The sequence below is a fragment of the Salvelinus sp. IW2-2015 genome, linkage group LG7, assembly GCF_002910315.2.
Source record: "Salvelinus sp. IW2-2015 linkage group LG7, ASM291031v2, whole genome shotgun sequence".
NCBI lineage: Eukaryota > Metazoa > Chordata > Actinopteri > Salmoniformes > Salmonidae > Salvelinus > Salvelinus sp. IW2-2015.
In genome coordinates, this window is record NC_036847.1 from 22,123,622 (window position 1) to 22,151,162 (window position 27,541).

At 44.1% G+C, this 27,541-nt stretch overlaps 1 protein-coding gene across 5 annotated transcripts in view; it reads left to right on the forward strand.

Moving 5' to 3' along the window:
• LOC111966596 (protein phosphatase 1 regulatory subunit 12B) overlaps positions 1 to 27,541 on the forward strand; it is a 45,773-nt gene that overhangs the window by 1,308 nt on the left and 16,924 nt on the right. For 3 of the 5 annotated variants that reach the window (XM_023991380.3, XM_023991381.3, XM_023991379.3), the window contains exons 2-6: positions 5,158 to 5,248; positions 5,446 to 5,664; positions 5,856 to 5,970; positions 6,298 to 6,413; positions 14,322 to 14,432. In XM_023991380.3, the coding sequence (XP_023847148.1) occupies positions 5,158 to 5,248; positions 5,446 to 5,664; positions 5,856 to 5,970; positions 6,298 to 6,413; positions 14,322 to 14,432 (652 nt within the window). Of the gene's footprint in view, positions 1 to 5,157; positions 5,249 to 5,445; positions 5,665 to 5,855; positions 5,971 to 6,297; positions 6,414 to 14,321; positions 14,433 to 21,891; positions 22,109 to 27,541 lie in introns of those variants that run through there. The other 2 variants (XM_070444540.1, XM_023991382.3) reach the window with 2 other exon arrangements.

The following is a 27,541-nucleotide window of genomic DNA, read 5'->3' on the forward strand; positions in this document are numbered from 1 at the left end:
GTGAGAAATAGTATGTAGTAAAAGCAGCTTCACCCAAGTCATTGCATGTAACACATCGTTATTATATGTAACCTCCTGTGAATATTTGTTTTGGTGCAGTACCTTTCAAAACGATCACTTGATTGCACTGCCACTGTTTTGTTGATAATTTGAGCATAATGTCACCTCACCCTGATATGTCGTCACCTCGTGCTGTGCTCCAGTACAAGGTGAGAAGTATGTGACCAGAGCATGGCCAGAGTTGGCCAGAGCTCATTGAAGCTATTTATAGGGCATGACAGCTACAATGCATTCGGAAAGTATTCAGACCCTTGACTTTTTCCACATTTTGTTACGTTACAGCCTTAATTCTAAAATTGATTAAGAAAAATGATAATCAATCTACACACAATACCCCATAATAACAAAGAAAAAACAGTTTTTTAGAAATGTTTGCTAATTTATAAAAAATATAAAATTAACTGAAATAGCACATTTACATAAGTATTCAGACCCTTTACTCAGTACTTTGTTGAAGCACCTTTGGCAGCGATTACAGCATTGAGTCTTCTTGGGTATGACGCTACAAGCTTCCCTGCAGATCCTCTCAAGCCGTGTCAGGTTGGATGGGGAGCGTCGCTGCACAGCTATATTCAGGTCTCTGCAGAGATGTTCGATCGTGTTCAAGTCCGGGCTTTGGCTGGTCCACTCAAGGATATTCAGAGACCTGTCCTGAAGCCACTCCTAAGTTGTCTTGGCTGTGTGCTTAGGGTCGTTGTCCCGTTGGAAGGTGAACCTTCGTCCCCAATCTGAATTCCTGAGGGCTCTGGAGCAGGTTTTCATCAAGGATCTCTTCCGGCGCCGACAGAGATGGCCGCCTCGCTTCACATTCCTAGGATGGGGATTTTTATTTTTATTTTTTTACGTGTTATTTATTACATTGGTACCCCAGGTAATCTTAGGTTTTATTACATACAGTTGGGAGGAACTACTGGATATAAGAGCAACGTCAACTCACGATCATTACAACCAGGAATAGGACTTTCCCGAAGCGGATCCTGTGTTTTGCCCACCACCCGGGACAATGGATCGGATTCCAGCCGGTGAACCAATACAACGACGCCGTAAAAGGGGCAGACGAAGCGGTCTTCTGGTCAGGCTCCGGCGACGGGCACATCGCGCACCGCTCCCGAGCATACTACTCGCCAATGTCCAGTCTCTTGACAACAAGGTTGATAAAATCCGAGCACGGGTAGCATTCCAGAGAGACATCAGGGATTGCAACGTGCTCTGCTTCACGGAAACATGGCTCACTCGAGACACGCTATCGGAGTCGGTACAGCCAGCTGGTTTCTTCACGCATCGCGCCGACAGAAATAAACATCTTTCTGGTAAGAAGAGGGGCGGGGGGGTATGCCTTAWGATTAACGAGACGTGGTGTGACCATAACAACATACAGGAACTCAAGTCCTTCTGTTTACATTTACATTTAAGTCATTTAGCTGACGCTCTTATCCAGAGCGACTTACAAATTGGAAAGTTCATACATATTCATCCTGGTCCCCCCGTGGGGAATGAACCCACAACCCTGGCGTTGCAAGCGCCATACTCTACCAACTGAGCCACACGGGACCACAGGTCACAGTTTCTGTTCACCTGACTTACATTCCTCACAATCAAATGTCGACTGCATTATCTACCAAGAGAATTCTCTTTGATTATAATCACAGCCGCATATATTCCCCCCCAAGCAGACACATGGATGGAGCTGAATGAACTTTATTTGACTCTATGTAAACTGGAAACCACATATCCTGAGGCTGCATTCATTGTAGCTGGTGATTTTAACAAGGCTAATCTGAAAACAAAACTCCCTAAATTCTATCAGCATATTGATTGTGCTACCAGGGCTGGTAAAACCCTGGATTCAATTGTTTTCTACCTTCCGCGACACATATAAGGCCCTCCCCACCATCCTTTCGGAAAAGCGGACCACGACTCCATTTTGTTGCTTCCAGCCTATAGACAGAAACTAAAACAGGAAGCTCCCGCTCTCAGGTCTGTTCAACGCTGGTCCGACCAATCTGATTCCACGCTTCAAGATTGCTTCGATCACGTGGATTGGGATATGTTCCGCATTGCGTCACACAACAACATTGACGAATACGCTGATTCGGTGAGCGAGTTCATTAGCAAGTGCATTGGCGATGTCGTACCCACAGCAACTATTAAAACATTCCCCAACCAGTAACCGTGGATTGATGGCAGCATTTGCGCGAAACTGAAAGCACGAACCACTGCTTTTAACCAGGAGGGTGACTGGAAACATGACCCAATAAACAGGTAGCTATTCCCTCAGCAAGGCAATCAAACCAGCTAAGCGTCAGTATAGAGACAAAGTAGAGTCGCAATTCAATGGCTCAGACACAAGAGGTATGTGGCAGGGTCTACAGTCAATCATGGATAACAAAAAGAAAACCAGCCCCGTCGCAGACCAGGATGTCTTGCTCCCAGACAGACTAAACAACTTCTGTGCTCGCTTTGAGGACAATACAGTGCCACTGACACGGCCCGCTACCAGCTGGCTGGTGTGTTAATGGACATATTCAATCAATCCTTATCCCAGTCTGCTGTTCCCACATGCTTCAAGAGGGCCACCATTGTTCCTGTTCACAAGAAAGCTAAGGTAAATGAGCTAAACGACTACCGCCCCGTAGCACTCACTTCCGTCATCATGAAGTGCTTTGAGAGACTAGTCAAGGACCATATCACCTCCACCCTACCTGACACTCTAGACCCACGCCAATTTGCTTACCGCCCCAATAGGTCCACAGACGACGCAATCGCAACCACACTGCACACTGCCCTAACCCATCTGGACAAGAGGAAATCCTATGTGAGAATGCTGTTCATCGACTACAGCCAGCATTTAACACCATAGTACCCTCCAAACTCGTCATCAAGCTCAGACCCTGATCTCGACCCCGCCCTGTGCAACTGGGTCCTGGACTTCCTGACGGGCCGCCCCCAGGTGGTGAGGGTAGGTAACAACATCTCCACCCCGCTGATCCTCAACACTGGGGCCCCACAAGGGTGCTTCGAGCCCTCTCCTGTACTCCCTGTTCACCCACGACTGCGTGGCCATGCACGCCTCCAACTCAATCATCAAGTTTGCAGATGACACTACAGTGGTAGGCTTGATTACCAACAACGACGAGACGGCGTACAGGGAGGAGGTGAGGGCCCTCGGAGTGTGGTGTCAGGAAAAAAAACTCACACTCAACGTCAACAAAACAAAGGAGATGATCGTGGACTTCAGGAAACAGCAGAGGGAGCACCCCCCTATCCACATCGACGGGACAGTAGTGGAGAGGGTAGAAAGTTTTAAGTTCCTCGGCGTACACATCATGGACAAACTGAATTGATCCACCCACACAGACAGCATGGTGAAGAAGGCGCAGCAGCGCCTCTTCAACCTCAGGGGGCTGAAGAAATCCGACTTGTCACCAAAAGCACTCACAAACTTTTACAGATGCACAATCGAGAGCATCCTGTCAGGCTGTATCACTACCTGGTACGGCAACTGCTCCGCCCACAACCGTAAGGCTCTCCAGAGGGTAGTGAGGTCTGCACAACGCATCACCGGGGGCAAACTAACTGCCCTCCAGGACACCTACTCCACCCGATGTCACAGGAAGGCCATAAAGATCATCAAGGACAACAACCACCTGAGCCACTGCCTGTTCACTCCGCTATCATCCAGAAGGTGAGGTCAGTACAGGTGCATCAAAGCACGGACCGAGAGACTGAAAAACAGCTTCTATCTCAAGGCCATCAGACTGTTAAACAGCCACCACTAACATTGAGTGGCTGCTGCCATACATGTAAAAAAGGTATCACTAGCCACTTTAAACAATGCCACTTAATATAATCTTTACATACCCTACATTACGCATCTCATATGTATATACTGTACTCGATACCATCTACTGCATCTTGCCTATGCCGTTCTGTACCATCACTCATTCATATATCTTTATGTACATATTCTTCCTTTACACTTGTGTGTATAAGGTAGCTGTTGTGGAATTGTTAGGTTAGATTATTCGTTGGTTATTACTGCATTGTCGGAACTAGAAGCACAAGCATTTCGCTACACCCGCATTAACATCTGCTAACCATGTGTATGTGACAAATAAAATTAGTTTGATTTGATTTGTTCTTTGCTCCGTTCATCTTTCCCTCAATCCTGACTAGTCTCCCAGTCCCTGTCACTGAAAAACGTTCCCACAGCATGATGCTGCCACCACCATGCTTCACCATAGGGATAGTGCCAGGTTTCCTCCAGACGTAACTCTTGGTTTCATCAGACCAGATAATCTTGTTTCTCATGGTCTGAGTCCTTTAGGTGCCTTTTGGCAAACTCCAAGCGGGCTGTCATGTGCCTTTTACTAAGGAGTGGCTTCCGTCTGGCCACTCTACCATAAAGGCCTGATTGGTGGAGTGCTGCAGAGATGGTTGTCCTTCTGGAAGGTTCTCCCATCTCCACAGAGGAACTCTTGAGCTCTGTCAGAGTGACCATCAGGTTCTTGGTCACCTCCCTGACCAAGGCCCTTCTCCCCCGATTGCTCAGTTTGGCTGGGCGGCCAGCTATAGGAAGAGTCTTGGTGGTTCCAAACTTCTTCCATTTAAGAATGATGGCCACTGTGTTCTTGGGGACCTTCAATGCTACCATTTTTTGGTACCCTTCCCCAGATCTGCGCTTCAAAACAATCCTGTTTCTGAGCTCTACAGACAATTCCTTCAACCTCATGGCTTGGTTTTTACTCTGACATGCACTGTCAACTGTGGGACCTTATATAGACAGGTGTGTGCCTTTCCAAATCATGTCCAATCAATTGAATTTACCACAGGTGGACTCCAATCAATTTGTAGAAAAAGGGTATGAATACTTATGTAAATAAGGTATTTCTGTTGTGCAAAATATTCTACAAACCTGTTTTCGCTTTGTCGTTATGCGTTATTGTGTGAATATTGATGAGGAAAATAAATAATTTAATCAATTTTAGAATAAGTCTGTAATGTAACAAAATGTGGAAAAAGTCAAGGGGTTTGAATACTTCCTGAATGCACTGTACGTCCTGCAAAGTGCTGCTGCCCTGTTTCCAACCTGTGCAGGTCCCATCTAACCCCAGTGAGAGATGAGGAGGCAGAGTCTCAGAGGAAGGCCAGATCCCGCCAAGCCAGGCAAACCCGCAGATCCACACAGGTACTAAACAAAACACACTCCACGGGCCAGGACTGAAAATGCATGTTAAATGGAAATTCTTCATTACGAATCCAAGACTAGGCCCCAAGATAGGGAAACTGGCCCCAAGATATTTGTTGGTATCAATGTGATTTTGTTGGACTATTTATCTGTAGTATCTTGTTGATCTATGGATGTACTGTCTGTGTCTTCCTCAGGGTGTGACCCTGGCTGAACTGAAGGAAGCTCAGAGGACCAACAGCCTGTCTCCCCTGGACAGAGACAGACATACAGAGGATGGACATAGCAGACTGACTGACAGGTCCTGTCTGCAGGGAAAATGGGCTGCAGAGGACAGAGGAGAGACCAGGACCAACCTGGCTCAGTCTATGGAGACAGGGGATCACAGTCCCACATGGAGCAGGGAGATAGATGAGGTAGGGATAAAACCTTAATAATTTTGCGTTAGCCTTTCCCCTTAGGATCGTATTGTTGTCATTGGTTATTGTTACAATAGATCATCTACGGTAATGTAATTTTGTGAGAGATCATCTTGTACTATAGTAGCTGTGTAGTTTGAGATTCAGATGAGCCAAGCATTGAAGTGCAGTTTTTTTCTAATTTCAAGCTCGGAAATCATAGATCAAGGCTGGGGACCATGGAGGCAGAGTATTCCTCTGCCAGTGGGCCCTATACCTTGCCTTACACCTCCACCAGCCTGGCCAACCGCACATCCTCCAGAGGTCAGACACCCAACCATTGTACACAGTCACACAGTTATGCCTGAATACAGATGTGTTTACATTTTTCTGCTCAACCATGTTAAGGAAGTTGCTTTGTTACAGAAATGTTAGTCTTCCTGAATATCCTTGTCATGTGACATACTGTACCATAGGAAGAACAAGTTATACCTGACACCCAGTTTATGTAAGACTTTATGCAGTCAGTGGATCAGTTGTTGTTTTTTGTTTTTTTGTTTTTTACTGCAAGATCTCTATAGGATAAATAACTTTTCATGGTAAGGTGCAGTAACTGTTTAGTGATTGTTTCTTATCATGTGAATACTGTAGTTGTTGAATGGAAAGATGAAAACCAGAACCCAATTGAGGATCCCTCCAAACATGTCCTCTCCAAACAAGTTCGATTCTGTGACCAAGAGTCAGATGAAGCCTACCAGAATTTTGAGGTATGTGGTGTATGGAGCCTACTAAACGCAGCACATTTACTAACAATGTCAAAGATAGGATCTTATAGATTTGAAATTTTTCACAATTAAAGGTGAATAAAAACAAAATCCAAATAGTGAGCAAACTACTTCGAGAAACGTCTGTGACATTTTCAGCCACCAGTAGGTGGGGCAAAAAACACTATGATTTCAGTACAGTACCATTTTCCTCACAGATGATGGGGCATTTGTTGATGAACATTAGATGGGTTTGAAATGGGCAATTTTATTATTATATTATATTACACACCTCACTGATTCTATTGTCATAGCGGGGGATTCCTATGATTCTTGAAATATCATATTGTATTGCAATTAAGTGTGTGTGTGTGTGTGCGGGTGTGTGTGCGTGTGTGATTGTGATTGTGTGTGTGATTTGTTGTGTGTGTTCAAAGCTGCATTTCTTTGATTCACATAATAACAATAGCCTTGCACACAGAGACCATGAAAGAGGATCTGTGATGCAATGATTACAGAGGTACTGCAATGTTAGTGTAGTTTGCTTTGGGAGTGTTTGTGATTGGGCTGTTTTGCTATCACAGTGGGAGAGAGTCCAGGGCATGCTCCAGTACCCACATACTCCCTCTCCTTCTCTTCCCTTCTCTCTCCCTCTCCTACCACATCATACATGCTCGAGGTATCTTGACATTCCATACCATATTGGGCAAAACAGGGAGCTCTTCTTCTGCTTCTCAGCGTTGAATTCTACAGCCATAATTATACTGTAGTCAATTCAACACTCTCTCTCTCTGTTTCTCTCTGTCTCTCTCTGTCTATGATGGTGTGTTCCTTCCACCTGTAGGTTAGGTATCTGCACAGACTGTCTCCATGCAGCCCAAGGTGTACATTCCTCCCAGGGCAGAATGAACCTATGAGGCTGGAAATCCCTTTCAAAACATGTTTCAGCAAAAAGCTCACAGTTACTAATTCTGTTCATTTCCCTTAAAGATGGAATCCTCAGTAGGGGGAAACAGCGCCACTGGCCGCCCCACCACCATTGTTATTGTTTTTATTGCCGAACTGAGGAGCATGGTAAACAAATTGCAGTACATATAGTGAGTGCTCTTCTATCGTACGTGCAATGATGTCAGAGGGGAAATAACAGTGTTGGTTGTTTGCAGTAACTTCTTTGTTGTTGTAATATTGCAAACGGTCGTGGCAGTTTCACCATTAGGAATTCCAACTTGAATGGGCTTACAGGGAAATGCAGATGCCCAGAAATATACTGATTGGGGAAAGGATAATCAAATCAAAGTTTATTTGTCACACGCTCCGAATACAACAGGTTTAGACCTTACAGTGAAATTCTTACTTACAGGCCCTAACCAACAGTGCAATTTTTATGTAAAAAATAGGTATTAGGTGAACAATAGATAAAGACAAGTAAAGAAATAAAAAAACACAGTAAAAAGACAGTGAAAAATAACAGTAGCGAGGCTAAATACAGGCACCGGTTAGTCGGGCTAATTGAGGTAGTATGTACATGTATGTATAGTTAAAGTTACTATGCATATATGATAAACAGAGAGTAGCAGCAGCGTAAAAGAGGGGTTGGGGGGGGCACAATTCAAATAGTCTGGGTAGTCATTTGATTACCTGTTCAGGAGTCTTATGGCTTGGGGGGTAAAAGCTGTTGAGAAGCCTTTTGGTCCTAGACTTGGCGCTCCGGTACCTCTTACCATGCAGTAGTAGAGAGAACAGTCTATGACTGGGGTGGCAGGGGTCTTTGACAATTTTTAGGCCTTCCTCTGACACCGCCTGGTGTAGAGGTCCAGGATGGCAGGCAGCTAAGCCCTGGTGATGTACTGCTCTGCACGCACTACCCTCTGTAGTGCCTTGCGGTCGGGGGCCGAGCAGTTGCCGTACCAGGCAGTGATGCAACCAGTCAGGATGCTCTCGATGTTGCAGCTGTAGAACCTTTTGAGGATCTGAGGACCCATGCCAAATCTTTTTAGTTTCCTGAGGGGGAATAGGCTTTGTCATGCCCTCTTCACGACTGCCTTGGTGTGTTTGGACCATTCTAGTTTGTTGGTGATGTGGACACCAAGGAACTTGAAGCTCTTAACCTGCTCCACTACGGCCCTGTCGATGAGAATGGGGGCATGCTCGGTCCTCCTTTTCCTGTAGTCCACAATCATCTCCTTAGTCTTGGTTACGTTGAGGGATAGGTTGTTATTCTGGCACCACCCAGCCAGGTCTCTGACCTCCTCTCTATAGGCTGTCTTGTCGTTGTCGGTGATCAGGTCTACCACTGTTATGTCATCTGCAAACTTAATGATGGTGTTGGAGTCGTGCCTGGACACGCAGTCGCGGGTGAACAGGGAGTACAGGAGAGCACGCACCCCTGGGGAGCTCCAGTGTTGAGGATCAGCATGGCAGATGTGTTGCTACCTACCCTCACCACCTTGGGGCGGCCCGTCAGGAAGTCCAGGATCCAGTTGCATTCTCACGTAAGTGTTTATTTTGTCCAGGTGGGAAAGGGCAGTGTGGAGTGCAATAAAGATTGCATCATCTGTGGATCTGTTAGGGCGGTATGCAAATTGGTGTGGGTCTAGGATAATGGTGTTGATGTGAGCCATTACCAGCCTTTCAAAGCACTTCATGGCTACGGACGTGAGTCCGTAGTCATTTAGACAGGTTGCCTTAGTGTTCTTGGACACAGGGACTATCGTGGTCTTCTTGAAACATGTTGGTATTACAGACTCAATCAGGGACATGTTGAAAATGTCAGTGAAGACACCTGCCAGTTGGTCAGCACAAATCAAATCAAAGTTTATTTGTCACGTGCGCTGAATACAACAGGTGTAGACCTTACAGCGAAATGCTTGGAGCACACGTCCTGGTAATCCGTCTGGCCCCGCGGCCTTGTGAATGTTGACCTGTTTAAAGGTCTTACTCACGTCGGCTACTGAGAGCGTGATCACAGAGTCATCCGGAACAGCTGATGCTCTCATGCATGCCTCAGTGTTGCTTGCCTCGAAGCGAACATAGAAGTGATTTAGCTCATCTGGTAGGCTCCTGTCACTGGGCAGCTCGCGGCTGTGCTTCCGTTTGTTTTCTGTAATAGTTTGCAAGCCCTGCCACATAAGATGAGCATTAGAGCCGGTGTAGTAGGATTAAATCTTAGCCCTGTATTGGCGCTTTGCCTGTTTGATGGTTCGTCGGAGAGCATAGCAGGATTTCTTATACGCTTATACGGTTAGAGTCACGCACCTTGAAAGCGGCAGCTCTACCCTTTAGCTCAGTGCGAATGTTGCCTGCAATCCATGGATTCTGGTTGGGGTATGTATGTACAGTCACTGTGGGGACGACGTCCTCGATGCACTTATTGATAAAGCCAGTGACTGATGTGGTGTAGTCCTCAATGCAATCAGAAGAATCCCGGAACATGTTGCAGTCTGTGATAGCAAAACAGTCCTGTAATTTAGCATCTGCTTCATCTGACCACTTTTTTATAGACCGGGTCACTGGTGCTTCCTGCTTTAATTTTAGCTTGTAAGCAGGAATCAGGAGGACAGAATTGTGGTCAGATTTACCAAATGGAGGGCGAGGGAGAGATTTGTACGCATCTCTGTGTGTGGAGTACAGGTGATCTAGAATTTTTTTCCCTCTGGTTGCGAGTTTAACATGTTGATAGAGATTAGTTAAAACTGATTTAAGTTTCCTTGCATTAAAGTTTCCAGCCACTAGGAGCACCTCCTCTGGGTACGCGGATTCCTGTTTGCTTATTTTCTTATACAGCTGACTGAGTGCGGTCTTAGTGCCAGCATCCGTCTGTGGTGGTAAATAAACAGCCACGAAAAGTATAGAAGAAAACTCTCTTGGCAAATAGTGTGGTCTACAGTGTATCATAAGATACTCTACTTCATGCGAGCAAAATCTAGAGACTTCCTTAGATTTTGTGCACCAGCTGTTGTTTACAAATATGCACAGGCCGCCCCCCCTCGTCTTACCGGAGTGTGCTGTTCTATCTAGCCGGTGCAGCATATAACCTGCTAGCTGAATATCCATGTCATCATTCAGCCACGATTCCGTGAAACACAAGATGTTACAGTTTTTGTTGTCCTGTTGGTAGGATATTCGTGATCGTACCTCATCTAATTTATTGTCCAATGATTGTATGTTGGCGAGTAATATTGATGGTAACGGCAGCTTTCCCACTCGCCTTCTGCGGATCCTTACGAGGCACCCCGCTCTGTGTCCTCTGTACCTGCGTCTCTTTCTCTTGCCAATTACGGGGATGTTGGTCTTGTCAGGTGTTCACAGAATATCCTGTGCGCCCTGCTTTTTGAAGATAAAATCTTTGTTCTATCCGAGGTGAGTAATCGCTGTCCTGATATCCAGAAGCTCTTTTTTGCCGTAAGGTATGGTGGCAGAAACATTATGTACAAAATAAGTTACAAATAACGCAAAATAGCACAATTGGTTAGGCGCTCGTAAAACTGCTGCCATTTTATTAATGGGAGTGGGCTGAGGCAATTTGGTGGATGCCAGGGCGTGGAAGGGAGTCACAGAGAATAATGTAGATTAACATGAGGATGGTAAGGGGTAGTGATAGCTTTTTGAGCTCACCGTCTCTATCACCGTCCTGCTGTCCTACGGTAGAATCCCAGACATGGACGGTCAGTAACATGAGCGTTCCTCAGCGTTAACCAAGGACCTAAATCTGATTGTGATAATGTCCCCCCCCCCCCCATCCAGTGAGCATGGTTTCATCTGGAAAGGATGGAAAGGTGCCCGCAGGTCCCATTACCAACGGTGACCTCTGCCTGCCTCTATAATGATCTGAGCAGACTCTCTCCTCTCTCTCTCTCTCTGCTTTTCAAGAACAGAGCCCAGAGACAGGTGCAGTAGATCTCAGCTGAAGACCTCACGGCTTTCACTGCTCTGAAAGGGGATTATTAACGGGGAGGCTGAGGGAGAGAAAGAGAGAGAAAAATAGAGATAGAGCGAGAGACTTTGCTGCCAGGCATAATTACTACTTTCTCCTGCTCCTGATGTTTAGATTAAGTTATCAGAGAGAGCCTTCTGTTCCCTCTATCATCACAGACCTGATTATTCACTTATTCAGAATTTATGACAGCTCTGAGAGCTAAACACAGGACTGTTTGATAGACCCACTCTCAATGTAAGGAGAGATAGTTCTGGATAGCCCATCACGGCATGGAGCTTAGCTGTGTGTGCTACAGAGATTCAGCAGTTCTACTGCTGCAGTTAGCAGGTTGGCTTAGGAGGGTTGAGGGTAGTATTAGAACCCCAGAGTATCTGTGACCTCTCTCTGAACTCATCATCTCTCAGCTGTGACTTAGGCCAAGGCACAGCTCAACCCCCATAAAGATGCTAAAGATCACTAGACCGGTGAAGGCAGGAAAACAGATGGAGAGAGAGTATGTCTGTCTGCAGGTATCTGTATGTTTTATTATATGTGTCTCTGTGCATTTATATGTGTTTTTGTCTCTCTGTGACTGTTTGGGTTTTGGCCTCTATGTGACTTGCAGAATGACCACACACCAGGGACCTGTCTCTGCCAGGAACACCTACACTAGTTGAGCAGCCACTATCCACTTTTTGAAAACTCTTTATTTTACACCTGTCAGAGTAACATATGACAAAACACAAATGACAGTAACCGGGACTTTACTCCAAAGTAAGTGTTTAAGGACCAGAGTTATTCTGAGTTGGAAGTGGAGAGAGAGGAGAGGAGGGGACCCTAGCCAAGTGATATATGAGAATGTTCCATATTGAAAGTCATAAAGGAGAGAGCCAGTCTACTCAACCTAAGCCCCAGATCCAGTGTGTGGGACTTCAGCTGAAATCAACTCTTTATATAGGTCTCAGCAGGCCTATCTCCACAGCCAGGGCCAGTGCAGTTCACTGCCACAGGGAAGCCATTGGACTTCCTGATGAGCTAGTAGGAACTCAGACTGTCCAGCAGACTAGCACAGATGGTCTGTGAAGCTGGTTGAATATGTATTGGAACAATCCATATGGACAGATTGGAATCTCATATATCAGGATTTATATTACGTGAAACTTCTGTGGTGCTTATCTTAAACTATGGGCCATAAAGCACACGTAATGTATCATTGATATGACATGACAAGTCAAAACTCGAGGAAAAATCTGTATTCTGCCTGCACACCAATGTTTTAAATCACAGAGAGATCTAATGTGCAAAATCAATGTACATTAAAAATAAAAAAAACTCAGTTTGAAGATTTATTTTTCTCTTATTGTGTCTCATTTCTTTGCTGCAGTTGAATGGTTGTATTTGCCATGTGCAACGGTCACCGGGTCCACTCGTTAAAAAGGAGAGAAACAGGAGAGACAGACCTCTGTCCTCAGTATGACTCAAAGCAAGGGGAGGGGAGCATGCCAGGCCAGGGCTCAACACAAGACCGCCAGGCCAGCATTCATTCTCTCTCATGCACTCTCTCTCTCTCTCTCTCTCTCTCTCTCTCTCTCGCATTCTGTCTCATTCTCTCTATCAGTCTCTGTTTCTCTGTCTCTCTCTGTCTCTTTCAGTAGATGAGCGAAGAGGATAAAAGAGTCCAGGAAGAGCCACAGCACTGCAAACCTCTTTAAAAACAAGGTAGCAGTGAGCCTCTGGCCTGTGTGCGCAGAATCTGAGAGGAAGGGAAAGAGGGATGGGGGATTGTGTATGATAGAAAGAGAAACATAGCAGCAACTTAATACTTCAGTGCTCTAGAACCCAATGCAGTTGCCACAGATCTAGTCATTGTTGACAGGCCGCTGTGTGTGTGAGGTAACCGATAATGCAGGAAGATATCAAAACCACTATGGAGTGGAGTGTTGCCTTAAAATTAGCATGTGAGCTTAGCTCACTTTACAGTGCAGCATGGCAAGTACTATGAAACAGATTGTGAAAAGGAGAGAGGGCTCGGACACAGTGGCTCTACATCCAAATGTCAACACTCATACTAACATTACTTCTTCCCAGAGCATCATGGGAGGACAGGGTTACTTGATGGGTCACTGTTGATCTTGACTCCCCCCAAGTGTTAAAGCTGAACCTCTGGAACCTCAGTATCAGCCCCCTACTTCTGTCTGTCTACTTCCCCCTCTCCTTATCCTCATCCACATCAATGGACAGCTTTAGCCCAGAGCTTGTACACAGCAGAGCCTCTGGCAGCCTGCCAGAGAGTTCTGCCAGAGCTAGAGTGAGCAGGGAAAGGCGAGAGAGAGGGGAGGAGGGTGATAGAGAGAGTTGGGACAGGAGAGAGGAGAGTTGGGGAGGAGAGATAGAGGGGGAGGTAAAAGGAGAGAGAGTGGATATTTAGAGAAACATGGGCTAAGAGATCATCTGGAACAAACTTTTCACTGTGGTTGGGTTTATCTTTGGATGTGAGGACTTAGTGTGTTGTGTCCACTTTGATGTACGAAAGGGTCTCGGAGTGCTGAAGCTGTGGTCCAACAATCCTCAACTAAGTTGATTTGTCTACTTTTTAAGAAAAACAGAGGTGCATGTCTTTGTAGGAGTTGTACTAGCCAAGAGGAGAAATAGCTATTTTGGTTGTTTTCATTATTGTCCAATGATCACTTTGCTGTCTTTACTTTGTGGAGGAAGAAGGGGAGGTAGGTCATATCAGCAGCAATATTTCTAAAGTTAGCAGTGGTCTCTCTCTCCAGCCCTCTGGACTGTGGAGCGGGCTCCTCACACACACCTGTTGGTCAGGATCCCCAGTCAGGATGAGCGCAGCAGCAACAACAGCCATAGGTGTCTGCACAGTCGTAGCCTAAGAGGAGATCTGTGGATCTGTGCAGCTGTTGTCTGTTCTGGATTGGAAGCCTCTGTCTGTGGATGTTACTGTAGAGGCTTAACCAGACTTGCCTCTGTGTCCTGGGTAGAGTGTGGAGATGTCATCTATGTACCCCCGCACCAAGGAGCTGTCCAGGACAAGGAAGTCTCTGTCCGACTCACCACCCTCTTCACCCTCTCCTACCGCCAAGAACTTCAGAGTAAGACCCTAAACTTTTTTCTCTCTGTCGGAACTTCAGAGTAGTCATGGTTTTTCCGCTTTAAACTTATTTAAACTGTAGAAACAAGCGCATTCTGTTCGTATGAATTCCTAAGATTTTGCATCTGTCTCAGAGTATCACTGATAATCCCTAATTAACTGTGTGTGGGTGTGTGACTCTAAAGCGACGTGTAGCTATCAAAGGCTCTTAAAGGCTGATTAAGTTGTGTCTGGTTTACTCCCAGCTCCTATTGGAATTGTCACATCTGTAGTGTGCTAATCCAATATCCATTTTCATTAAACCTAAACTAAACACCTTACAGTACATGGGTGTTAATTAAGCAATAAGGCACGAGGGGGTGTGGTATATGGCCAATATACCACAGCTAAGAGCTGTTCTTAGGCAGGATGTAAAGCAAGGCAAAGGGTGGCTACCTTGAAGAAGCTAAAATATAAAATAGATTTAGATTTGTTTAACACTTTTTTGGTTACTACACAATTCCATGTGTTATTTCATAGTTTTGATGTCTTCACTATTATACTACAATGTAGAAAATAGTAAAAAAATAACAAACAAAAAACTTGAATGAGTAGGTGTGTCCAAACTTTTGACTGGTACTGTATGTATTTAGATGTGTGCTCTGGAGGCTCCTTAACACATGATTGGACGGGTCACTGTTCCAACCACTTGAGTGTTTCACAACCCTTGAAAGAGTGCTGTGCACATGGCCGCTTATTCTGGAAAATTCTTTTGGATTGAAATATTCCATCTGCCATTTCCTGTTGTTGTTTTTCAGAATGTCTTTTTCTCATGTTTTATTTATTGATAGGATTGACATTTACTGATGTGTTATTTATTACTGCATTATTTCATGGTGTTGCCTTTCCTTTAGTAGCAATATATGCTCGTTTAAGGTTTTCAGATGGAATGGGTTTTCAGATGGAAGTAATGCGATTCCATATTAGAGAGGCAGAGAATCAGGTGCTAAACGATCATGACCACCCACTACCTCAGTACTGACAGTACCGTATCATGACCACCCACTACCTCAGTACTGACAGTACCGTATCATGACCACCCATCGAGTACTGACAGCTCTACCGCTAATCATGACCACCCACTACCTCAACTGACAGTACCATATTCATGACCACCCACTACTCAGTACTGACAGTACCGTATCATGACACCCACTACCTCAGTACTGACAGTACCAGTATCATGACCACCCACTACCTCAGTACTGACAGTACCATATCATGACCACCCACTACCTCCAGTACTGACAGTACCAATTCATGACCACCCACTACCTCAGTACTGACAGTACCGTACATGACCACCCACTACCTCAGTACTGACAGTACCGTTCATGACCACCCACTACCTCAGTACTGACAGTACGTATCATGACCACCCCACTACCTCAGTACTGACAGTACCATATCATGACCACCCACTACCTCAGTACTGACAGTACCATATCATGACCACCCACACCTCAGTACTGACAGTACCAGTATCATGACCACCCACTACCTCAGTACTGACCGAGTACCGATCATGACCACCCACTACCTCAGTACTGACAGTACCGTATCATGACCACCCACTACCTCAGTACTGACAGTACCGTTCATGACCACCACTACCTCAGTACTGACAGTACGTATCATGACCACCCACTCCTCAGTACTACAGTACACGTGTATCATGACCACCCACTACCTCAGTACTGACAGTACCGTATCATGACCACCACTACCTCCAGTACTGACAGTACCGTGTCATGACCACCCACTACTCACAGTACTGACAGTACCGTATCATGACCCCCACTACCTCAGTACTGACAGTACGTATCATGACCACCCACTACCTCCAGTACTGACAGTACGTTCATGCCACCCACTACCTCAGTACTGACAGTACGTATCATGCCACTCCACTACCTCAGTACTGACAGTACCGTATCATGACCACCCACTACCTCAGTACTGACAGTAGTATCATGCCCCCACTACCCAGTACTGACAGTACGTATCATGGACCACCACTACCTCAGTACTGACAGAGACGTATCATGCCACTCCACTACCTCAGTACTGACAGTACCGTATCAGGCCCCCACTACCCAGTACTGACAGTACGATCATCGACCACCCCACTACCCAGTACTGACAGTAACCAGTATCATGACCCCCCACTACCTCAGTACTGACAGACAGTACCATATCATGACCACCCACTACCTCAGTACTGACAGTACCGTATCATGACCACCCACTACCTCAGTACTGACAGTACCGTATCATGACCCCCCACTACCACAGTACTGACAGTACCATATCATGACCCCCCACTACGTCAGTACTGACAGTACCATATCATGACCCCCCACTACCACAGTACCGTATTTGGTATTTTATTAGGATCCCCAATAGTTGTTGCAAAAGCAGCAGCTACTCTTCCTGGGGTCCACACAAAACATAAAACATAATACAGAATGACATAATAAAGAACCTCAATAGACAAGAACAGCTCAAGGACAGAACTACATACTTTTTTTTTAAAGACACACATAGCCTACATATCAATGCATACACACAAACTATCTAGGTCAAATAGGGGAGAGGCGTTGTGCCGCGAGGTGTTGCTTTATGCTGTTTATTTGAGCAATATGAGATGGAAGGAAGTTCCATGCAATAAGGGTGCTATATAATACTGGAATTTGTTCTGGAATTGGAGACTGTGAAAAGACCCCTGGTGGCATAACTGGTGGGATAAGTGTGTGTGTCAGAGTTTGTGTAAGTTGACTATGCAAACAATTTGGGTTTTTCAACACAATTTTTCTTATAAAAAGAAGTAATGCAGTCAGTCTCTCCTCAACTCTTAGCCAAGAGAAACTGGCATGCATAGTATGTACAGTTGAAGTTGGAAGTTTTCATACACCTTAGCCAAATACATTTAAACTCAGTTTTTCACAATTCCTGACATTTAATCCTGGTAAAAAATTCCCTGTCTTGGGTCAGTTAGGATCACCACTTTATTTTAAGAATGTGAAATGTCAGAATAATAGTAGAGAGAATGATTTATTTCAGCTTTTATTTCTTTCATCACATTCCCAGTGGGTCAGAATTTTACATACACTCAATTAGTATTTGGTAGCATTGCCTTTAAATTGTTTAACTTGGGTCCAACGTTTCGGGTAGCCTTCCACAAGCTTCCCACAATAAGTTGGGTGAATTTTGGCCCATTCTCCTGACAGAGCTGGTGTAACTGAGTCAGGTTTGTAGGCCTCCTTGCTCGCACACGCTTTTTCAGTTCTGCCCACAAATGTTCTATAGGATTGAGGTCAGGGCTTTGTGATGGCCACTCCAATACCTTGACTTTGTTGTCCTTAAGCCATTTTGCCACAACTTTGGAAGTATACTTGGGGTCATTGTCCATTTGGAAGACCCATTTGCGACCAAGCTTTAACTTCCTGACAGACGTCTTGAGATGTTGCTTCAATATATCCACATACTTTTCCTTCCTCATGATGCCATCTATTTTGTGAAGTGCACCAGTCCCTCCTGCATCAAAGCACCCCCACAACATGATGCTGCCACCCTGTGCTTCACGGTTGGGATGGTTGTCTTCGGCTTGCAATTCTCCCCTTTCCTCCAAACATAACGATGGTCATTATGGCCAAACAGTTCTATTTTTGTTTAATCAGACCAGAGGACATTTTTCAAAAGTACAATCTTTGTCCCTATGTGCAGTTGAAACTGTAGTCTGACTTTTTTTATGCCGGTTTTGGAGCAGTGGCTTCTTCCTTGTGAACGGCCTTTCAGGTTACGTCGATATAGGACTCGTTTTACTGTGGATATAGATACTTTTGTACTTGTTTCCTCCAGCATCTTCACAAGGTCCTTTGCTGGTGTTCTGGGATTGACTTGCACTTCTTTTCACACCAAAGTATGTTAATCTCTAGGAGACAGAACGCGTCTCCTTCCTGAGCGGTATGACGGCTGCGTGGTCCCATTGATTTTCCCTTGATTTCAAGTAAAGAGGCACTGAGTTGAAGGAAGGCCTTGAAATACATCCACAGGTACACCTCCAATTGACTCAAATGATGTCAATTAGCCTATCAGAAGCTTCTAAAGCCTTAATAACAGTTATGGACAGGGGGCAGCATTTCCACTTTGAACGAATTGCGTACCCAAACTGAATTTCCTCCTACTCTGAAGTAATACATGCATATTATTATTACTATTGTATAAAAACACTCTGAAGTTCTAAAAATGTTTGAATTATGTCTGTAAGTATAACAGAACTCATTTGGCAGACAAAAACCTGAGAAGACTTCCAAACAGGAAGTGAGAACTCGATTTTCAAAACAGTGCCAAATGATACCCCTTATAGTTATGGATAAGCAAACACTTCCTAGGGCGTCCACTAGATGTCACCGTCTTTAGATTTTGGTTATATGATTCTACTATAAAGGAGGGGCTCATAGGACTATTTTACTGAGTGGTCTTCAGACATTCTCAGTCTCATTTTGCGCGCGAGCGAGAGAGAGTGCTCTCGTTCCAATGCTCTTTCTTCAGACAATGAAATTCTCCGGTTGGATCCTTATTGATGATTAATGTTAAACATATCCTAAATATGGATTGCATACATCATTTGACTGTTTCTACGACCTGTAACGGAACTTTTTGAGTTTTTGTCTGGAGGGATTGCTCGTGCGTCATGAAAATGGATTAGTGGGCTGAACATTGCTAACAACAAGTGGCTAAATGATGGGCTTTATGGAACTTTTCAATCATTTATTGTCGAACTGGAATCCTGGGAGTGCCTTCTGATGAATTATTTGAAGGTAAGTGCATATTTATAGTGTTTTTGAGCTTCTGTTTACATTTACATTTACATTTAAGTCATTTAGCAGACGCTCTTATCCAGAGCGACTACAAATTGGTGCATTCACCTTATGATATCCAGTGGAACAACCACTTTACAATAGTGCATCTAACCTTTTAAGGAGGGGGGGGTTAGAAGGATTACTTTATCCTATCCTAGGTATTCCTTAAAGAGGTGGGGTTTCAGGTGTCTCCGGAAGGTGGTGATGACTCCGCTGACCTGGCATCGTGAGGGAGTTTGTTCCACCATTGGGGTGCCAGAGCAGCGAACAGTTTTGACTGGGCTGAGCGGGAACTGTACTTCCTCAGAGGTAGGGAGGCGAGGCAGGCCAGAGGTGGATGAACGCAGTGCCCTTGTTTGGGTGTAGGGCCTGATCAGAGCCTGAAGGACGGAGGTGCCGTTCCCCTCACAGCTCCGTATGCAAGCACCATGGTCTTGTAACGGATGCGAGCTTCAACTGGAAGCCAGTGGAGAGAGCGGAGGAGCGGGGTGACGTGAGAGAACTTGGGAAAGTTGAACACCAGACGGGCTGCGGCGTTCTGGATGTGTGTTAGGGGTTAATGGCACAGGCAGGGAGCCCAGCCAACAGCGAGTTGCAGTAATCCAGACGGGAGATGACAAGTGCCTGATTAGGACCTGCGCCGCTCCTGCGTGAGGCAGGGTCGTACTCTGCGAATGTTGTAAGCATGAACCTACAGGAACGGGTCACCGCCTTGATGTTAGTTGAGAACGACAGGGTGTTGTCCAGGATCACGCCAAGGTTCTTAGCACTCTGGGAGGAGGACACAATGGAGTTGTCAACCGTGATGGCGAGATCATGGAACGGGCAGTCCTTCCCGGGAGGAAGAGCAGCTCCGTCTTGCCGAGGTTCAGCTTGAGGTGGTGATCCGTCATCCACACTGATATGTCTGCCAGACATGCAGAGATGCGATTCACCACCTGGTTATCAGAGGGGGGAAAGGAGAAGATTAATTGTGTGTCGTCTGCATAGCAATGATAGGAGAGACCATGTGAGGATATGACAGAGCCTGTTGACGCCAAAATGGCGACTATTTCTTGGCTGGATTGTGCTCTGAGCGCCGTTCTCAGATTATTATTTTTCCGTAAAGTTTATTTGAAATCTGACACAGCGGTTGCATAGAGGATAAGTTTATCTTTAATTCTGTGAATAACACTTGCATCTGTTATCAATGTATTATAAGTATTCTGCAAAATCACCGGATGTTTTGGAATCAAAACATTACTGCACGTAACGCGCCAATGTAAACTGAGATTTTTTTTATATATATATATGCACATTATCGAACAAAACATAAATGTATTGTGTAACATGATGTCATATGACTCGTCTGATGAAGATGTTCAAAGGTTAGTGATTAATTTTATCTCTATTTGTGGGTTTTGTGAAAGCTATCTTTGCTGTGAAAAAATGTCTGTGCTTTTTTGGATTTGGTGGTGAGCTAACATAAATATATGTTGTGTTTTCGCTGTAAAACATTTTAAAAATCGGACACGTTGGCTGGATTCACAAGATGTTTATCTTTCATTTGCTGTATTGGACTTGTTAATGTGTGAAAGTTAAATATTTCTAAAACATATTTTTGAATTTCGCCTTTTCAGTGGAATGTTGTGGGTGTTCCGCTAGCGGAACCCTGGGCAAGAAAGGTTAACATCATTTTCTGGAATTTTCCAAGCTGTTTAAAGGCACAGTCAACTTAATGTATGTAAACTTCTGACCCACTGGAATTGTGATACAGTGAATTATAAGTGAAATAATCTGTCTGTAAACAATTGTTGGAAAAATTACTTGTGTGATGCACAAAAAAGATGTCCTAACCGACTTGCCAAAACTGTAGTTTGTTAACAAGAAATTTTTGGAGTGGTTGAAAAATGAGTTTTAATGACTCCAATGTAAGTGTATGTAAACTTCCGACTTCAACTGTATATCAGCCCTCTGATTACAATGAAGAGCAAAATGTGACGCTCTGTTCTGGGCCAGCTGCAGATTAAGATTAGGTATTTCCTTGCAGCGCTGGACCACACGACTGGACAATAATCAAGATTAGACAAAACTAGAGCCTGCAGAACTTGCTTTTTGGAGTGTGGTGTCAAAAAAGCAGAGCATCTTTTTACTACTGCCAGACCTGTCCCCATCTTTACAACCATTGAATCTATATGTTGACCATGACAGTTTACAATCTAAGGTAACGCCATGTAATTTAGTCTCTTCAACTTGTTCAACAGCCACACCATTCATTACCAGATTCAGATGAGGTCTAGAAATTATTTGAACAAAATACAATGCTCTTAGTTTTAGAGATGTTCAGGACCATTAATTACTGGCTACCCATTCCAAAACAGACTGCAACTCTTTGTTAAGGGTTTCAGTGACTTCATTAGCTGTGGTTGCTGATGCGTATATGGTTGAGTCATCAGCATACACGGAGACACATGCTTTGTTAGGTAACCTGCCTAAATGACTACCGACTATGACTCACATCAACACCATTATCCCAGAAACCCTAGACCCACTCAAATTTTTATACCGCCCCAACAGATCCACAGATGATGCAATCTCTATTGCACTCCACACTGCCCTTTCCCACCTGGACAAAAGGAACACCTATGTGAGAATGCTATTCATTGACTACAGCTCAGCGTTCAACACAATAGTGCCCTCAAAGCTCATCAATAAGCTAAGGACCCTGGGACTAAGCACCTCCCTCTGCAACTGGATCCTGGACTTCCTGACGGGCCGCCCCCAGGTGGTAAGGGTAGGTAACAACACATCCACCCTCGTCATAGACTGTTCTCTCTACTACCGCACAGCAAGCGGTACCAGATCACCAAGTCTAGGTCCAAGAGGCTTCTAAACAGCTTCTACCCCCAAGCCATAAGACTCCTGAACACCTAATCAAATGACTACCCAGACTATTTGCATTGCCCCCCCTCTCCCCCTCTTTTACACCGCTGCTACTCTCTGTTGTTATCATCTATGCATAGTCACTTTAATAACTCTACCTACATGTACATTTCACCTCAACTAACTGGTGCCCCCGCACATTGACTCTGTACCGGTACCCCCTGTATATAGTCTAGCTATTGTTATTTTACTGTTGCTCTTTAATTACTTTTTACTTTTATTTCTTATTATTTTCTGTATTTTTTCAACTGCAGTGTTGGTTAGGGGCTCGTAAGTAAGCATTTCACTGTAAGGTCTACACCTGTTGTATTCGGCGCATGTGACTAACATGTAATAACATTTAATTAGATTTGTTTAATGCCTCAACTATCCAGTGCCTCCGCACATTGACTCTGTACCGGCACCCCCCTGTATATAGTGTTATGTTTTACTACTGCTCTTTAATTACTTGTTACTTTTCTCTTATTCTTATTCGTATTTTTTGAAACTGCACTATTGGATAGGGGCTCGTAAGTAAGCATTTCACTGTAAGGTATACACTTGTTGTATTCAGCGCATGTGACTAATAAAATTTGATTTGATTTGGCAGGTCATTGGTAAAAAATTGAAAAGAGTAGAGGGCCTAGAGAGCTGCCCTGCGGTACACTACACTTTACATGTTTGACATTAGAGAAGCTTCCAATAAAGAAAACCCTTTTAGTTCTATTAGATAGATAGCTCTGAATCCACAATATGGCAGAGGTTGAAAAGCACTAACACATAAGTTTTTTCAACAACAGGTTATGGTCAATCATATCAAAGGCTGCACTGAAATCTAACAATACAGCTCCCACAATCTTTGTATTATCCTTTTCTTTCAACCAATCATCAGTCATTTGTGTCAGTGCAGTACATGTTGAGTGCCCTTCTATATAAGCATGCTGAAATAATTGTATTTGGTCAAATACAATTTTTTCCAACAGTTTGCTAAGAGCTGGCAGCAGGCTCATAGGTCTGCTGTTAGAACCAGTAAAGGCCGCTTTACCACTCTTGGGTAGCGGAATTACTTTGGCGTCCCTCCAGGCCTGAGGACAAAGACTTTCCTCTTGGCTCAGATTATAAATATGACAGATAGGAGTGGATATAGAGTCAGCTACCATCCTCAGTAGCTTTCCATCTAAGTTGTTAATGCCAGGAGGTTTGTCATTATTGATCGATAACAACAATTTTTCCACCTCTCCTAACTAACTCTAACTTTACAAAATTCAAACTTGCAATGCTTTTCTTTCATAATTTTTTTATGCATGAATACAATTGCTCACTGTTCGTTGTTGGCATTTCCTGCCGAAGTTTACCCACTTTGCCAATGAAATAATCATTAAAATAATTGGCAATGTCAAATGGTTTTGTGATGAATAAGCCATCTGATTCAATGAAAGATGTCGTTCAATTTGTCTTTCTGCCCATAATTTAATTTGAAGTACTCCCAAGTCTTTTTCCATAGTTCTTTATATCATTGATCTTGGCTTCATAATACAGTTCCTTCTTCTTTTTGTTGAGTTTAGTCACATAATTTCTCAATAGGCAGTCAGTAAGCCAGTCAGATGTGCAGCCAGACTTATTAGCCACTCCTTTTGCCCCATCTCTTTCAACCATACCGTTTTTCAATCCCTCATCAATCCATGGAGCCTTAGCAGTTCTAACAGTCGGTTTCTTATACAGGTGCATGTTTATCAATAATTGGAAGAAGGAATTTCATAAATGTATCAATTGCAGCATCTGGATGCTCCTCATTAATCACATCAGACCAACAAATATTTTTAATATCATCCACATAAGAGTCACAGCAAAAATGTTTGTATGATCTCTAATACACTATTTTATGCCCAGCTTTTGGAACTTTGGCTTTCCTGGATATAGCCACTATATTGTGATTACTGCATCTAATGGGTATGGATACAGCTTTAGAACAAAGTTCTACAGTATTAGTAAAAATGTGATCGATACATGTGGATGATCATGTTCCTGTAGTGTTTGTAAACACCCTGGTAGGTTGATTAATAACCTGAACCAGGTTACAGGCACTGGTTACAGTAAGAAACTTTCTCTTGAGCGGATAGCTTGATGAAAGCCAGTCAATATTCAGGTCCCCAAGAAAGTAGACCTCTCTGTTTACATCACATACACTATCAAGCATTTCACACATATTATTTAGATACTGACTGTTTAGCACGTGGAGCCTATAGCATCACCCCAAAGAAAAGGCTTTAATGTGGCCAAGTGAACCTGCAACCACAACACTTCAATAACACTTGACATAAGATCTTCTCTATGCATTACAGGGATATGGCTCTAAATATATACAGCAACACCTCCCCCATAAGCTTTGTCTCTTCTATAGATGTTATATCCTTGTATTGCTACTGCTGTGTCACCAAATTAATTATCTTTAGTGAGTTCAGAAATGGCTAATATATGAATGTTATCTGATGTGAGCAAGTTATTGATTTTATTAACCTTATTTCGAAGGCTACTATATTAATATGGGCTATTTCAGCCCTTTCCTGGGTAGCTTATCAGAGATAGACATAATACTGAATTTGGCAAACAAAGCAAGAGGGAAAAAAATACTTTCAACAGTCCATTAATAAATTGATGTGTGTGTGCTACGGGTTGAAGCTACGAACCCACTACCACAATACTGACAGTACCCGTATCATGACCCCCCACTACCAACAGTACTGACAGTACATATCATTGACCCCCACCTCCCCACAACTACAGTACCGTATCAATGACCTCCCCCACTACCACAGTACTGACAGTACAGTATCTATGACCCCCACCTCCCACAACTACAGTGACCATATCACAACCCCCCCATACATACATACTGTATCATGACCCCCCACTACCACAGTATTGTATCATGAACCCCCCACCCCCCACTACTACAGTACCATATTATGACCCCCCACTACCACTGTACTGACAGTACCTGTCATGTTCGCTGGAATAATCATCGGACCAAGGTGCAGCGCGATATGGTTTCCACATATTTAATAGAGAAACACACAAAACAAAACAATAAAGAAATAAACGAAACGTGACGACAATGGAGTGCTAACATGCAACTACACATAAACAATATCCCACAAAACACAGGTGGAAAAAAGCTACCTAAATATGATCCCCAATTAGAGACAACGATACCAGCTGCCTCTAATTGGGAATCATACAAAATCACCAACATAGAAAAACAAAACTAGAACCCCACATAGAAAATATAAACTAGACTAACCCCCAGTCACACCCTGACCTACTCTACCATAGAAAATAAGGGCTCTCTATGGTCAGGACGTGACAGTACCGTATCATGACCCCCCACTACCACAGTACTGACAGTATCACAGTCCTCCAATGCTGTCAGGAGAACTCCAAAGAATACAGTCACTGTTTTGTCCATCTTTTTCTTTTCATTAACTGTACTTTTCCATTCTCATATATATCCACAGTGATCTCAGGCATTACGTGTCCATGATGTCAGCACAGCAAAAAGCCAATATTGGCAATATTTTCCTGGGAGAAAAATGAAAGCGAGAGATAAAAATCTCCAGAAGGGCACGTTGCTGTTGGTGTGATATTAGAACTCTCCTCATTGTTTATGATGAAAACCTGGTGCATTTCTTTCTGCAAAAGTGTTGTGTGCAGCACAGCTGCAGACATTAAGCAACAGGCCTTGACTGTAAACAAGCAAGCACATCTGCCTCCTCAGAGGCAATGCTTCATGTCACTCTTCGGTAAAGATGAGAGATTTGGCCCGAAGTCCTACCTCCTCTCAGTACTTGGACGAGGAAAACTCTTCCAAGTGAGATGAATAATAACCCAAAATGGGGAGGTTCTTTAGTTGTTTACTCATATCAGTAATTCCTTAATTATATCCAGAAATGGCTGGAGAGAATGAAGAGGTGGAAGGGGGAGGGAAAAAAGGTAGAGATCTGCAGTGAATAGCTGGGGAAGCAATATAGGCTTTTATGGTTGTGTGTACAGTACAGTAGCCCATGGTCATTCCGGTGGGGTGAAACTAACTCATATTTTCCAGTGGGGTGAATGGGCAGTAGTCCAGGCAGGCAGCCTATGGGATGAGAGGGTGAGAAAGAAGAGAGAGGAGGGCTGACCATTAAAGGGGTCCTTCAAGAAATGAAACACTTTGCAGAGCAATAAGATCAAGCGCAGTCTCTCTATGATAGGCTTTGCATCAGAGCTGGGACTCAGTCAGGAGCTGATTAAAAAGCATAGGTAGTGTGCAGGAGGGAGTGATGCTGATGGTTTTACAGGCTGCATAGAAGGGAGTGCTGTTAACTGGGGAGTGTTTATATTGGGAGTGTACTAAGGATCCCAGTCAACCCCCAACGCATGTACTGTCCAGTACAGCAGCAGACCCCCAGCTTGCTGTGTGGTGGTTAGTCGTGACGAGTCGTAAACCAATTGGACATGTGTTTACACAGAGCACACAGTGCAGTTCAGGCTCGCACCCGTTCAGCACAGGCCAGTTCCATTCATCTAAGGCTGTGCTGTTATTTCTACCCTGGTGGAATGTCTCCCCAGTCAACTGCTAGGCCTTATGGAGCCTCAAATGTAGATTCTGGTGCTTTGTAAATAAATAGAGAGAGAACTTTGACCAGGCGCAGTGCCAGCAGGTGCCCATCATATCTCTATCCGCTGCCCTTTCAGGATTGCCTCCTGGTAAGTCAGAAGATGGAATAGGTTTCTGTAAGTTTACAATGTTTCATGATGCATACACATTGTAAATGAATTAGAAATAAATGTACTTGGCAAGAGTGAAACAAAACATTTAGGTAATTCCTCTCTGTAATTCATTAAATCCTGCTCTGTGAAATAGATCCCACTTGTCTGACATCCGAGCCTGGCCTGGCTCACTGTAAGGCTTATGGAGCTAAAATGGAAGGAGATTTAGAAATGTCACAATGGATGTTTCTGCATGACCTAGATCTGTGGTACTGTGTTCGGAGTCTCACACCAGCTATCTCCAAGCCAGACAGGGGTACCTCTGAAAACGGATACTGCATTATAGTGTCTTGCTGTGCTTTAAAGTGATATCAAGCCATTTTTAATCAATGTATTAATACGTTTAGGAGAGTTGCAGGCCTGGTCGTGGTCGTTCTGCTGCGATACCCCGACAAACCTAGAAAATAGTTCTGTCATGTCCACTCCCTAGCACTCTAAAATACATATTTTCTGGACGTTAAGTATAGGTCATTTTAGTTTCTAAATGAAAGGTTAA